Consider the following 13,978-nt stretch of genomic DNA (forward strand, 5'->3'; position numbering starts at 1 on the left):
GACCACAGTCAGCTCCAGCTGCTCTCTCCAACCCCTCTTTTGGACTTTGTGGGCTCCTTATAATTTAACATTTGGAGGTTTCCCTGTGGAAAGGACTGTGCACATCCGAGGGGACATTTTGGTGGCGCCGTGCTGGGTGCTAAGGAAGCAGCCCGCTCCCTGAAGCCTCCCAGGCCAGCATGGGATAGTGGAGCAGGCACAGATTGGGCGCTTGGGAGCACAGAAAGGACAGTTGGTTTTCATCCTGTGGACACAGAGAAGGCTCCGAGAAAAATCATTCCTTAGCTGAGGCTTAAAGTCGAAGGATGTGGCTGGGTGCAGTGGCTCTTGCCTGTAATCCCAGCACTTTGGGAGGCTGAGGTGGGTGGATCACCTGAGGTCAGGAGTTTGAGACCAGCCTGGCCAACATGGTAAAACCCCGTCTTTACTAAAAATACAAAAATTAGCCAGGCGTGGTGGTGGGCGCCTGTAATCTCAGCTACTGGGGAGGCTGTGGCAGAATCGCTTCAACCTGGGAGGCAGAGGTTCCCTGAGCCAAGATTGCGCAACTGCACTCCAGCGTGGGCAACAGAGCGAGACTCCGTGTCAAAAAAACTGGACGATGTTGCTAGGAAAAGCAGGGAAGTCCTTCCCAGGCAGAGCAGCTTGAGTAAAGCAAGCAGTTTGAGGGGGTGGCCTGGAAATGAGAGAAAAAGTCCTAGAGCAGGAGGATAGGCTGTGAGGCAAACTGAACTCAGAGCTCCAGTCCAACCTGGCGAGAGTCACGGTCCACATTTCGGGAGTTAAGGAGATAAAGGGAGTGGGGACTAGAGCCTGGCGACGGGGGCCGGGCATCAGATGCCCTTTGAGGCACTATATTCCGTCGGCAAGAATCTCTCTGGGCCTGTTTCCCCCATCTTGGATGGGCTCTGGGGCCGTCGGGGCAAAAGGACACGATAGCTTGGCAAGTCCCGGAAAGGGACTCTCGGGCGGGGTGTTGGGGGGAGGTGGTGAGGTGGCCGGACAGGACGTGAACGGCTTGGAAAACAGGAGCGGGCTGCCAGTAGCCTTGGATGGCGGTATACGCATGCGCGTTGTCGGAGGCAGGCGTTCTGCGCGCGCGTGCCCGAGAAGCTGACGGTCGCGCATGCGCCCTTGGTTGGCGGGAGTTTTGGAGGCGGTGACCGTGACGTAGAAGGCGGGCGAACCACTTGACCCAGACGGGAAGATAGGCTGCAGCGGTGCAAGGGGTCCTGGAGTGACCTAGGGCTGTGGAAAGCGACCCGTGGCCTTGTGCTTCAGGGACGGAGGCTCCGGACTGGACGGGCGTCGCTCTGAGGTTAGGAAGTCACAGACTTGTCCCCTGATGTGGCCCCGCCCACCGCCGCACCACTCTTTGGCTTCGTACCCCTCGGCCCAGCCCCACCCGTCGCACCCCACGGCCCCAACCATCGACACTGGGGAGCCCCCGGGGGCGCGGCAATGTCCCCCTGGGTGAAATGAAACCCGAGAGCAGGCTCCCCCACCAACTCCATTAGAGACCTCTCTGCCGAGCGAGGGACCTAGGCTCCAGAAACGGGGTTGAGGACTAGGCAGAGGGCCGAGGGGAGACGCCTGGGTTCGAATTTCCCCTCTGTCCCCAGGCTGGCTGTGTCACAAGCTTGGGGGCGTTTTGCCCCCCTGAACCTCAGTTCCCCTGTCTGCAAAGTGGAGTTAATGGTGCTTACGGAGTTGTGGAAAGGATCAAATGGAATAATGATGCAAGTAAAGCGCTTACATAGCACAGGTCCCGGCATAGAATAAGCGTTTAACAGTTGACAGTTGACGCTTTTTCAAGCCTGGATCTGTGTAATACAGTCATTATTATCTCGCTTGGATCTGTATGATACAGTCGTTATTATCCAAGCCTGGAACTGTGGAATACAGTCGTAAGGACTGTGGGGGATTCAGATCCTTGACCGACTCCTCCTTGTTATCTTTTCCTTTTTGTCCCTCTGCATATATTCGTATGTTTTTACTTCGCATCCCCCACAAACAGACTTCTGCTGGGAGTCAGGGATAGCGTGGAAAATGCAGAGATGCCCAAGTCACGTCCCTGACTTCTTCCAGTTAGGTGTTCATGACAGGCACTAGGAATACAAATACTGCCTGGCTGGGGAGGCAGACATGTAAACAGATTTTATAGCCAATGCTAAGAAGAACAAGGGGCATAGCCACCAATTCTGCCAAAGTGATGTGAAAGCTTCATATTTGAGCTAGGTTGGGGAGGATTTATAAGTTTAACAGGTAGAAGGACAGATATGTGCAAAGATTGAGAAGTAGTACAGGGAATAGGAGTGGGAGGAGAAAGCAGGAATGGGTAGATTGGGACTAGATTATCTAAAATGTTGAGTACACTTTGGAAGAGTTTCGGCAGCTGTCTAAAGAATAGACTGGGCTGGGTGCGGTGGCTCACGCCTGTAATCCCAGCAGTTTGGGAGGCCAAGGTGGGAGGATCACCTGAGGTCAGGAGTTCGAGACCAGGCTGGCCAACGTGGGGAAACCCTGTCTCTGCTAAAAATACAAAAATTAGTGGGTGTGGAGGTGGGTGCCTGTAATCCCAGCTCTTCAGGAGGCTGAGGCAGGAGAATCACTTGAACCTGGGAAGTGGAGGTTGCAGTGAGCCGAGATTGCGCCACTACACTCCAGCCTGGGTGACAGAGTGACTCCGCCTCAAAAAAAAAAAAAAGAGTAGACTGGAGAGGGGCAGTTGGAGGTAGGAAAACTAGTGGAGAGACTATTAGATAGTGGGAGGGGGCACCACAAGTTATGAGACCTTTGCTAGACTAGTAACAGTGAAGCTGGGCGTGGTGGCTTATGCCTGTAATCCCAGACTTTGGGAGGCCTAGGATCACTTGAGGCCAGGAGTTTGAGACCAGCCTGGCCAACAAGGGGAAATCTGTCTCTACCAAAAATGCAAAAATTAGCCAGGCATGGTGGTACACGCCTGTAATCCCACCTACTGGGAAGGCTGAGGCAGGAGAATCACTTGAACTGGGGAGGAGGAGGTTGCAATCAGCCAAGATTGCGCCACTGCACTGGGCAACAGAGCGAGACCCTGTCTCAAAATAATAAATAAACAAACTAGTAACAGTGAGAATGGAGAAAAGATTTAGAGACTGTTTATAGAACAGTTAGGATTTTGGATCTGGAAAACTAAGAATAAGAAGTAAAGGATGGTGTGGTTTTTCTAGTTTGAAAGACCAAGTAGACCATAATGTCATCAATGGAATTAGGGACTAAACACAAAGTAATTGGGAAGTAAGGTAGGGTGTTTGTTAAGGGAGATTTGAATATTTCCACCAACAAGGTGTATAGAAATTCAGAAGAGGAGATAATGGCCCCTGCTGATATTCTCTGTCAGGGAGGTGGATAAGGGCAGTTCCGAGAGGCTAGAAAACACAAGGCCTATTCTGGAGCAATAAAACCCCTTCTGAGACTGCAGCTGAAATGTGAAGAACAGATCCCTTCATTTTCCTATTTTCAGAGTTCACCACCTAGGATGACTTCAGTGACTAGATCAGAGATCATAGATGGTAAGTATTGTAGTGAAATTCAGTACCTCTTACCTTGGGTTCAGGCTTCTGAGCTATACTCAAATCTTTCCTGGCTCCTGGTGGATTTGGAGTCACATATTCATTATTTGTATAGATGCTTTCTTAATGTTTCCACAATCTGCGGGCATATATTTACTTTTTCCTCTTTTTTGCACAAATAGTTGTGGTGGGTTTGATTTTGTATTTTGACTTTTTTATAACAAATGCTAGAAAAAGGACCAGTGATGTCTAAGACTCATGATCATCAATTGGAATCAAGTCTCAGCCCTGTGGAAGTGTTTACTAAAACATCTGCCTCCCTGGAGATGCATCAAGGCGTTTCAGAGGAAAGAATTCACCTTGGCTCTAGCCCTAAAAAAGGGGAAAATTATGAACTCAGCCACGAGGAAAGACTTCACTCGAGGTCCCTTCATTTGTCCCCTCGAGAACAGTTTGCCAGTTATCAAGACAGGAGGCAATCCTGGCGGCGAGCAAGTATGAAAGAAACGAACCGGCGGAAGTCACTGCATCCCATTCACCAGGGCATCACAGGTGGGGTGCTGGGTACACAAGACAGTGAGGTTCCAGCTCAGATAAGAGGCAGTGAGGTATGGCAGAAAGTGTAGTTGAATAGACATGGCTTGCTACTTTATAAGTACTTTTGTCAAACACCTAGTAAATGTTCAGCATTATTGCTATATTTTTTTAAGAGACAGGATATTGCCATGTTGCCCGGGCTGGATTTGAAATCCTGGGCTCAAGCAGTCCTCCCACTTCAGCCTCCCAAATAGCTGGGACAACAGGCATGAGCCACTGCACCTGGCTTACTACTTATTACTTATTAGAAATTTATTTACAAATAAATTTCTAATTGTTCAGTACTTACCTCTGCTAGGATGAGAGACATTAAAGATTTCTTCCTGCAGTTTTCTGTCTCATACCCTAAAGTGGAGCAGAAGGTAGTTGGGTTGATAACAGATTTTAACTTTATAACTAGAAATATCTCGGAGGATGCACATACAAATACCTAGAGTGGGCCAGGCACAGTGCCTCATGCCTGTAATCCCAGCACTCTGGGGGGCCAAGGCAAGAGGATCACTTGAGCCCAGGAGTTTGAGAACAGCCTAGGCAAGATGGCGAGCCCCATCTCTACAAAAAGTTTTTTAAAAAATAGCAAGGCATAGTGGCATGTACCTGTAGTCCCAGCTACTGGAGACAGGCTGAGGCAAGAAGATCACTTGAGCCCAGGAATTCAAGGTAGCAGTGAGCTATGACTGTGCCACTGCACTCCATCCTGGGTGAAAAAGTGAGACCTCTGTCTCTAAAAAACTTTTGTCTCTTTCTCCCTACCCCCTCTCCTCCCTCCCCACTTCCTTTCTGTGTGTGTGTGTGTGTGCGTGTGTGTGTGTGCGTGTGTGCACGTGTGTCTGTGCATGCGCTTGTGTCTGGAGTGAAAAACTTAGTTTTTAGGGATGCTATACAGAATGATTTGTGTTATTTTGTGTGAATTTACAATAGTAACTATATCTTAGTAAGCATCTAAGTACAGAATATAACATGGAAAGGCTTCCATATTTCAGGAAGACTATACTAGCTCTGTGATCTTGAGTAAATTACTTAACCTTCTTTGCCGTAAGGTCCTCATCAGCAACCTGGGGGTGAAATAATACCTATCTTACATAACACAGTGTTTGGCACATAATAAGCCCTGAAATGTTAAGCTGTTGTGATTCATTTTAAGGTACTTCATTTTCAAGTGGTCTTATGCAAAGAAAGAAATCTGGGTAAACATAGCCACTTAGCACATCAAAATTGCTGCCACAAAGCCTGTGTACTTTATTCCCTAGATGTACTGAGAAAACATTAGTGCATCCCTGAAGTTAGCCCTACCTTTAGCTCTATGCCAGAGCATTTACACTTAAACAGAAAGGCACCAGCCGGGCACAGTGGCTCACGCCTGTAATCCCAGTACTCTGGGAGGCTGAGGCAGGCAGATCACCTGAGGTCAGGAGCTCAAGACTAGCCTGGCCAACATGGTGAAACCCTGTCTCTACTAAAAATATAAAAATTAGCTGGATGTGGTGGCATGCACCTGTAATCCCAGCTACTCAGGAGGCTGAGGCAGGAGAATTGCTTGAACCTGAGAGGCAGAGGTTGCAGTGAGCTAAGAACACTCCATTGCCCTCCAGCCCGAGCGGCTGAGAGAGACTCCAACTCAAAAAAATGAATAAATAAACAGAAAGGCACCAATGTAATAAGATTGGTTATTGCCTGATTATTTCTGGCAACCTGCCAGGTTTCCTTAGTTGTAGGCAGAAAGTATCCTGTTTTTCTTGGTAACAGTAGTGACAAGAGAGAAGAGAACTTTAAAAACACAACCAGCTGAAGCTAGAGGGCAATAAGAAATGTAGCTCTCATAATTCACAAAGCAAACTTCCTTTACTATGTAATAATTGTTTTCAAATGGACATAATTTTAAAAAAACTATCTACATCTTGCAGTTGGTTAGGGATTTAGTCGCATAATTATATAAAATACCCAATTCAGTCTAATAACTCACTGTATGACCTTGGGCAAGTTACCTATTACTGTACAGCCTTTGTGCTTGTGTCATTATCTGTCAACAGAATGGAATTCATAGGATACTTGCCTCAAGGTTTAATGAAGTATGTATATAGCATTTCACAAAATATATAGCAAGTGTTCAACAAATGTTAGCTATTAATGCTATTATTAGGTCATTATAGAGAGGCATTGTGGTAATAGTGGGAAAAACACAGATATTGGTGACAGACTTGGGTTTGAATTCTGGCTCCCAATTTCTGGCCGCAAATAAGTCATTTCCCCTCAGAGCTGCAGTTTTCCCATTTGTAAAATGGAACTTTATAATAGTACTCGTCTTATAGTATACATTACAAAGTGTTTAAAGCACATTGCAGTGCCTGTCCTACAAAAAAATACTCAAATGTGGCCAGGTACGGTGGCTCACACCTGTAATCAGAGCACTTTGGAAGGCCAAGGCAGGCAGATCACTTGAAGCCAGGAGCTCAAGACCAGCCTGGCCAACATGGAGAAATTCTGTCTCTACTAAAAATGCCTGTAGTCCCAGCTACTGCAACCTCTTGGCTCACTGTAGCCTCTGCCTCCTGGACCCTTGCGATTCTTGTGCCTCAGCCTCTGGAGTAGCTGGGATTACAGGTACATGTCACTACGCCCAGCTAATTTTTCTATTTTTAGTAGCGATGGGGTTTCACCACGTTGACCAGGCTGGTCTCCAGCTCCCAGTCTCAAGCAATCTGCTGCCTCCGTCCCAGAGTGCTGGGACTATAGGCATGAGCCACCATACCCGGACAATGCAAAGATTCTTATAACTTTTTTTTTTGAGACAGAGTCCCACTCTGTCACCCAGGCTGGAGTACAGTGGCACGATCTTGGCTCACCACAGCCTCTTTCTCCCGGGTCCAAGTGACTTTTCTGCTTGAGCCTCCCAAGTAGCTGGGATTACAGGTGCCCAGAACCATGCCTGGCTAATTTTTGTATTTTTAGTAGAGACAAAGTTTCACCATGTTGGGCAGGCTGGTCTCCAACTTTTGACCTCAGGTCATCCACCCACCCAGGCCTCTCAAATTGCTGGTATTACAGGTGTGAGCCACTGTGCCCAGATAACTTTTTTTCTTTTTTTTTAAGTTTGGATGCACAAATGGGTAAACTTCATTCCTTAGTGATCCTGGAAAAATTAGAATTGTCTCTTAAACCAGAAAAGGCTGTTCTTGCCTTAAGTTCGATTTATTAAGAGGGAGGAAATTTTTCAGTTTTGTTAGTTGCTAACTATGTAACTGACCAGCTCCTTATATGTGGCAATGTTTTATGTTAGAGCTCAGCAGGTCTATCAGTGTCGATTTAGCAGAAAGGAAACGGCTTGGCTCTCTCCTGCTTTCCAGTTTCCAGGTGAGATTCTTAGAACTGGGAAATGTTTTTGTGGGTATTAACTGCTATTACAACAATCTTAAAGAGATATCAATACTGTGTAATTAACCTGTTAAGATTAAAAGATGTTTCTCTCTGGGTAGAATTAGTTTGAAAGCCAGATTTAGACCAATTAGCTGATTTCTCTCTGGACTAGGCTCTGTACCAACCCCATTAGTGCTGGTGTTGCTAACCAAGTAGCTAACAGGGATTTCCCCAGTAGTCTCATTTGCCCATGGCAGCAAATTACAGGGGTTTCAAATGGGTAGAGGTAAGAATCTAAGTTATGATGGACATTTGAGTTCTGACTACGTACTAAATCAATATATTACCCGTGTTATATGGTTTTTTTTTTTTTTTGGTTTTTGTTTTGTTTTTTTTTTTTTTTTGCAATGGTGCTTTTTTTTTTTTTGAGACGGAGTTTCACTCTTGTTACCCAGGCTGGAGTGCAATGGTGCGATCTCGGCTCACCGCAACCTCCGCCTCCTGGGTTCAGGCAATTCTCCTGCCTCAGCCTCCTGAGTAGCTGGGATTACAGGCACGCACCACCATGCCCAGCTAATTTTTTGTATTTTTAGTAGAGACGGGGTTTCACCATGTTGACCAGGATGGTCTCGATCTCTTGACCTCGTGATCCACCCGCCTCGGCCTCCCAAAGTGCTGGGATTACAGGCTTGAGCCACTGCACCCGGCTGGTTTTTTTAAAGTTATATTTTTATATACTTATTATGTGGCTAACAGGTACTTACATCAGTTTAGATAAGCAGGTAATTTTCGTGAATTAAATGACAATTTTTTTTTCCCTAAACCAAAAGTCAAAATGTATAGTCCAAGCAAAAAAGGGTTTTTTTTTTTTTTGAGATGCAGTTTTGCTCTATCACCAGGCTGGAGTGCAGTGGTGCGATCTCGGCTCACTGCAGCCTCCACTTCCCAGGTTCAGGCGATTCTCCTGCCTCAGCCTCCCAAGTAGCTGGGATTACAGGCATGCGTCACCATGCCTGGCTAATTTTTTTGTTTGTTTTTAGTAGAGATGAGGTTTCACCATGTTAGCCAGGATGGTCTTGATCTCTTGACCTCGTGATTCGCCCACCTTAGCCTCCCAAAGTGCTGGAATTACAGGCGTGAGCCACCATGCCCAGCCAATGAAAGGTTTTTTTTCTTGATCTATTTATTCATTTATGTGAAGAGTCTTAGGTGTACAAATTAAATCAATTTTAGTTAGTTTCACATTTATTAAACATCATAAATTGACATAAATTTAGGACTGGCCTGGAAATTTTTGGTCATTGTACTAAAAATGCTTTTCTTTATTAAGTTCTCTGTTCAGAAACTTGAACCTTTCCTACGAGACACTAAGGGCTTCAGCCTTGAAAGTTTTAGAGCCAAAGGTAAGTTGCTAACAGAAAAGTGAGCTTTGACACGGCAGTCAAAACCTCACTCGCAGCATCCCTGTTTAGAGAAGCTGCTGCTTCATAAAACTAGCTCCCCCACCTTTTTTTTTTAAGACAGAGCTTTACTCTGTTGCCCAGGCTGGAGTGCAGTGGGGTGATCTCAGCTCACAGCAATGTTTGTCTGCCTCCTGGGTTCAAGCGATTCTCTTGCCTGAGCCTCCTGACACACACCACCATGCCTGGATAATTTTTGTGTTTTGTTTTGTTTTGACTTGAGACAATCTCACCCTGTCGCCCAGGCTGGAGTGCTGTGGCATGCTGTCGGCTCACTGCAGCCTCCACCTCCTGGGTTCAAGCGATTCTCCTGACTCAGCCTCCCCAGTAGCTGGGATTGCAGGTGCACGCCACCACGCCCAGCTAATTTTTGTACATTTTAGTAGAGATGAGGTTTCACCATTTTGGCCAGGCTGGTCTCAAACGCCTAACCTCAGGTGATTCACCCACCTCGACCTCCTAAAGTGCTGGGATTACAGGTGTGACACACCGAGGCCTGGCCCCTTGTCATTTTTAAAAATTAGGATTTTTTTTTTTTTTTTTTGAGATGCAGTCTTGCTCTGTCGCCAGGCTGGAGTGCAGTGGTGGGATCTCAGCTCACCGCAGCCTCCGCTCCCCAGGTTGAAACAATTCTCTTGCCTCAGCCTCCCGAGCAGCCAGGATTACAGGAGTGCACCACCATCCTGGCTAGTTTTCCTATTTTTAGTAGAGACAGGGTTTCATCCTTTTGGCCCAGACTGGTCTTGAACTCTAGACTTAAGTGATCCACCTGACTTGGCCTCCCAAAGTGCTGGAATTATAGGTGTGAGCCACTGCACCCAGCCCCAGATATACTTCAAACTGCTTTTTCACAGGTCATTTATAGAAACATTTATCATAAATGCCATAAAACCTGGGCACAGTGATTTATGCCTATAATCCCAGGACTTTGGGAGGCTGAGGCGGGCGAATCCCTTGAGCCCAGGAGTTGGAAACAAGCCTGGGCAACATGGGGAAACCCCATCTCTACAAAAAATACAAAAATTAGCTGGACATGGTCGTGCCAACTGTCTTCCCAGCAAATAGGGAGGCTGAGGGGGGGGTATTGCTTGAGCCCAGGAGGTGGAGGTTGCAGTGAGCTGAGATCACACCACTGCACTCCAGCCTAGGTGACAGAGCGAGAGTCTCTCTATATAAATAAATAAATACGAGTTGTCTTTCATTTTATCTATACCTACCAGAAAAAAAAAAGATAAAATTTTTCTACATACTTAACTCCACACTTTTGGGTGGGCTCAAGGACCAACATGTAACAGCAGACCATAGAGCTGAGACTACCTTAAGTATATTATATCTTTGTTAGCATCTCACTGTGAAAACGTATATTATCTTTATTTTATGACACATAAATTTGTTCTGTCTAGCATCTTCTCTTTCTGAAGAATTGAAACATTTTGCAGACAGACTGGAAACTGATGGAACTCTACAAAAATGTTTTGAAGATTCAAATGGGTAAGAGCAGTTTCCCTTCTATTCTAAATTATGACTGAATTAGGACTTTTGTTATATGATAGTTGTTCATTCATCAGCAAACATTTATTCAGCATCTTTTCTTTTTATTTATTTATTTTATTTTTATTTTTATTTTTTGAGATGGAGTCTTGCTCTGTCCCCTAGGCTGGAGTGCAATGGCGCGATCTCAGCTACTGCAACTTCAGCCTCCCAGGTAGCTTGGACTACAGGTGCATGCCACCACGCCTGGCTAATTTTTTTGTATTTTTAGTAGAGATGGGGTTTCACTATGCTGGCCAGGCTAGTGACTCCTGACTCCTGACCTCAAGTGATCCACCCCACTCTGCCTCCCAGAGCACTGGGATTATAGACATGAGTCCCACACTCAACGTATTTTTTTTTTTGTTATATGTTTTTGAGATGGAGTCTCACTCTGTTGCCCAGACTTGAGTGCAGTGGCGCAATCTTGGCTCACTGCAACTCCGCCTCCTGCGTCTAAGTAATTCTCCTGCCTCAGCCTCCCAAGCAGCTGGGATTAGAGATGCCCAATACCACACCTGGCTAATTTTTGTATATTTTTTTTTTAGTAGAGACAGGGTTTCACCATATTGGCCAGGCTGGTCTTGAACTCCTGACCTAAGTGATCCGACTGCCTCAGCTCCCAAAGTGATGGGATTATAGGCACCTGGAGCTGGGATTACAGCTGAGTAGCTGGATTACAGGTGCCTTCCACCACACCCAGCTAATTTTTTTGTATTTTTGTAGAGACAGATTTCACCATATTGGCCAGGCTGGTTTGGAACTTCTGACCTGAGGTGATCCACCCACCTTGGCCTCCCAAAGTGCTGGAATTACAGACGTGAGCCACCGTGCTGGCCTATTTTTAATTTTAAAGGTGGAGTTTCCCTGTGTTACCCAGGCATTTAGAATTCCTGGGCTCAAGCGATCCTCCTGCCTCTCTGCCTCCCATAGTGCTGGCATTACAGGCGTGAGCTCCAGCGCCCAGTTGTTTCAGCATCTTATGTACCAGGCTCTTTTAGATGCTGGGGATATAATGACAAATAAGCAAGGTATCTTTTGTTATACATTATAATAGAAGACACAATCAAACAAATACATAGGAAGTAATGATTTCAGATAGTGATAATCTAGGTCAGTAAATATAATTGTGACTTGAGTAGGTGGGCAATTTTAACTGGAGTGTTCAGAGAAGACCTCTAATGATTTGACCTTGAAGTTGAAACCTGTAAGATCTGAATGGTGAGAAGGAACCAGCTATGAAAAGATGAGGGGAAAAACATAATTCAGATCTTTGCTAGCTTGCCAACAGCTAAAGAACATGGCTCTTGAATATTAGCAGAAATTTAAAACTCCTACCCCCAAAACTGGTACTTCCTCTGTAGGGGTGAGGCTAACGTCCCGAACCCCCTAATTTCCACCCAGCAACAAGTCACTTTACTTGGGCTTATATCATGAACTTTAAGTTTTGGCTTCACAGAGGTCCTTAGAATTGACATTGCTAGTCAGGAAATGAAAAATATTTTAGCTTAAAGTAGCATCTCTCTCTTTTTTTTTTTTTTTTTTTTTTTTTTTGAGACAGAGTTTTGCTCTTGTTGCCCAGGCTGGAATGCAATGGCATAATCTCAACTCACTGCAACCTCTGCCTCCCGAGTTGAAGCAGTTCTCCTGCCTCAGCCTCCTGAGTAGCGGGGATTACAGATGTCTGCCAGCTAATTTTTCAATTTTTAGTAGAGACAGGGTTTCATCATATTGTCTAGGCTGGTCTCGAACTCCTGTCCTCAGGCGATCCACCTGCCTTGGCCTCCCAAAATTCTGGGATTACAGGCATGAGCCAGCGCACTCAGCTTCTTTTTAATGCAGTATATTTTAGCATAGGCTAGTGATTCTTAGCCAGAGGTAGAAATGGTTTTGTGTCTCAGGCTTTGATAGAAAAAAAACATGAATGGTGGCACAACTAATTTGTTTTTGCGAGGTTGAATACCAAGTACATATGCAATATTTTGGCATTTTCAGTGCCTGCTTCTTTTCCATTAGAATTAATTACCCAACTCATTTAAGCCATTGGGTAACAGTAGGGATCAAAGTTGGTAAGCTAGGTGGTGCCAGAACACATAGAGCGTTAAGTGCCAGGTTAAGGAGTTTTGACTTTTCTTCTATATGCAAAAGAGTCACAGAGTTTTTAAGCAAAGAAAGGTTAATCTGGCCATGGTGTGAATTGGAATTGATAAGAGAAATAGAATAGCCGGGCGCAGTGGCTCAAGCCTGTAATCCCAGCACTTTGGGAGGCCAAGGCGGGTGGATCACGAGGTCAAGAGATCGAGACCATCCTGGTCAACATGGTGAAACCCCGTCTCTACTTAAAAATACAAAAAATCAGCTGGGCATGGTGGCGCGTGCCTGTAATCCCAGCTACTCAGGAGGCTGAGGCAGGAGAATTGCCTGAACCCAGAAGGCGGAGGTTGCGGTGAGCCGAGATCGCGCCATTGCACTCCAGCCTGGGTAACAAGAGTGAAACTCCGTCTCAAAAAAAAAAAAAAAAAAAAAAAAAAGAGAAATAGAATATAAAGAGACCACGTAGAAAGCTATTAACCTAGCGCAAAAGTGAAATAGAGTCCAACATTAAGTATTTTTTTAAATATTAAAATTATGTAAGAAGTCTGGGCATAGTGGCTCCCACCTGTAATCCCAGCATTTTGGGAGGCCAAGGTGGAAGGATCACTTAAGCCCAGCAGTTTGAGATCTGGGCAGCATGACAAGACTCCATCTCTACTAAAAATAAATAAATATATGGCCAGGTGTGGTGGCTCATGCCTGTAATCCCAGCACTTTGGGAGGCCGAGGTGGGTAGATTATGAAGTCAGGAGTTTGAGATCAGCCTAGCCAACATAGTGAAACCCTGTCTCTACTAAAAACACAAAAATTAGCTCGTGCCAGGCGTGGTGGCTGACGCCTATAATACCAACACTTAGGGAGGCTGAGGCAGGTAGATCATGAGGTTGGGAGTTCGATACCAGCCTGGTCAACCTGGTGAAACCCCTTCTCTACTAAAAAATATGTAAAAATTAGCCGGGCATGGTGGCATGTGCCTGTAATCCCAGATTACTTGGGAGGCTGAGTCAAGAGAATAGCTTCAACCTGGGAGGCAGAGGTTGCAGTGAGCTGCGATCACGCCACTGCACTCCAGCCTGGGCAACAGAGCAAGACTCCATCTCGCAAAGAAAAAAAAATTTGCAAGGCTTGGTGGCGGCCACCTGTAGTCCCAGCTGCTCAGGAGGCTGAGGCAGGAGAATTGCTTGAAGCCAGGAGGCAGAGGTTGCAGTAAGCCAAGACTGCACCACTGCACTCCAGCCTAGGTGACAGAGCGAGACTCCATTTCAAAAATAAGCCGGGCGCGGTGGCTCAAGCCTGTAATCCCAGCACTTTGGGAGGCCGAGGCGGGTGGATCACGAGGTCAAGAGATCGAGACCATCCTGGTCAACATGGTGAAACCCCGTCTCTACT

At 45.9% G+C, this 13,978-nt stretch overlaps 1 protein-coding gene across 3 annotated transcripts in view; it reads left to right on the plus strand.

The window, feature by feature from the left end:
• Positions 1-1,110: 1,110 nt before the first annotated feature.
• DSN1 (DSN1 component of MIS12 kinetochore complex) overlaps positions 1,111-13,978 on the plus strand; it is a 13,607-nt gene continuing 739 nt past the window's right edge. Inside the window, exons 1-6 of one of the 3 annotated variants that reach the window (XM_032295025.1) lie at positions 1,111-1,318; positions 3,506-3,554; positions 3,786-4,106; positions 7,429-7,502; positions 8,836-8,908; positions 10,369-10,456. In XM_032295025.1, coding sequence (XP_032150916.1) covers positions 3,521-3,554; positions 3,786-4,106; positions 7,429-7,502; positions 8,836-8,908; positions 10,369-10,456 — 590 coding nt within the window. In that variant the 5' untranslated portion in view covers positions 1,111-1,318; positions 3,506-3,520. The remainder of the gene's footprint in view (positions 1,319-3,505; positions 3,555-3,785; positions 4,107-7,428; positions 7,503-8,835; positions 8,909-10,368; positions 10,457-13,978) is intronic. The other 2 variants (XM_032295026.1, XM_032295027.1) reach the window with 2 other exon arrangements.

The sequence above is a fragment of the Sapajus apella genome, unplaced genomic scaffold (assembly GCF_009761245.1).
Source record: "Sapajus apella isolate SASKATOON/1434 unplaced genomic scaffold, GSC_monkey_1.0 scaffold33, whole genome shotgun sequence".
Lineage (NCBI taxonomy): Eukaryota > Metazoa > Chordata > Mammalia > Primates > Cebidae > Sapajus > Sapajus apella.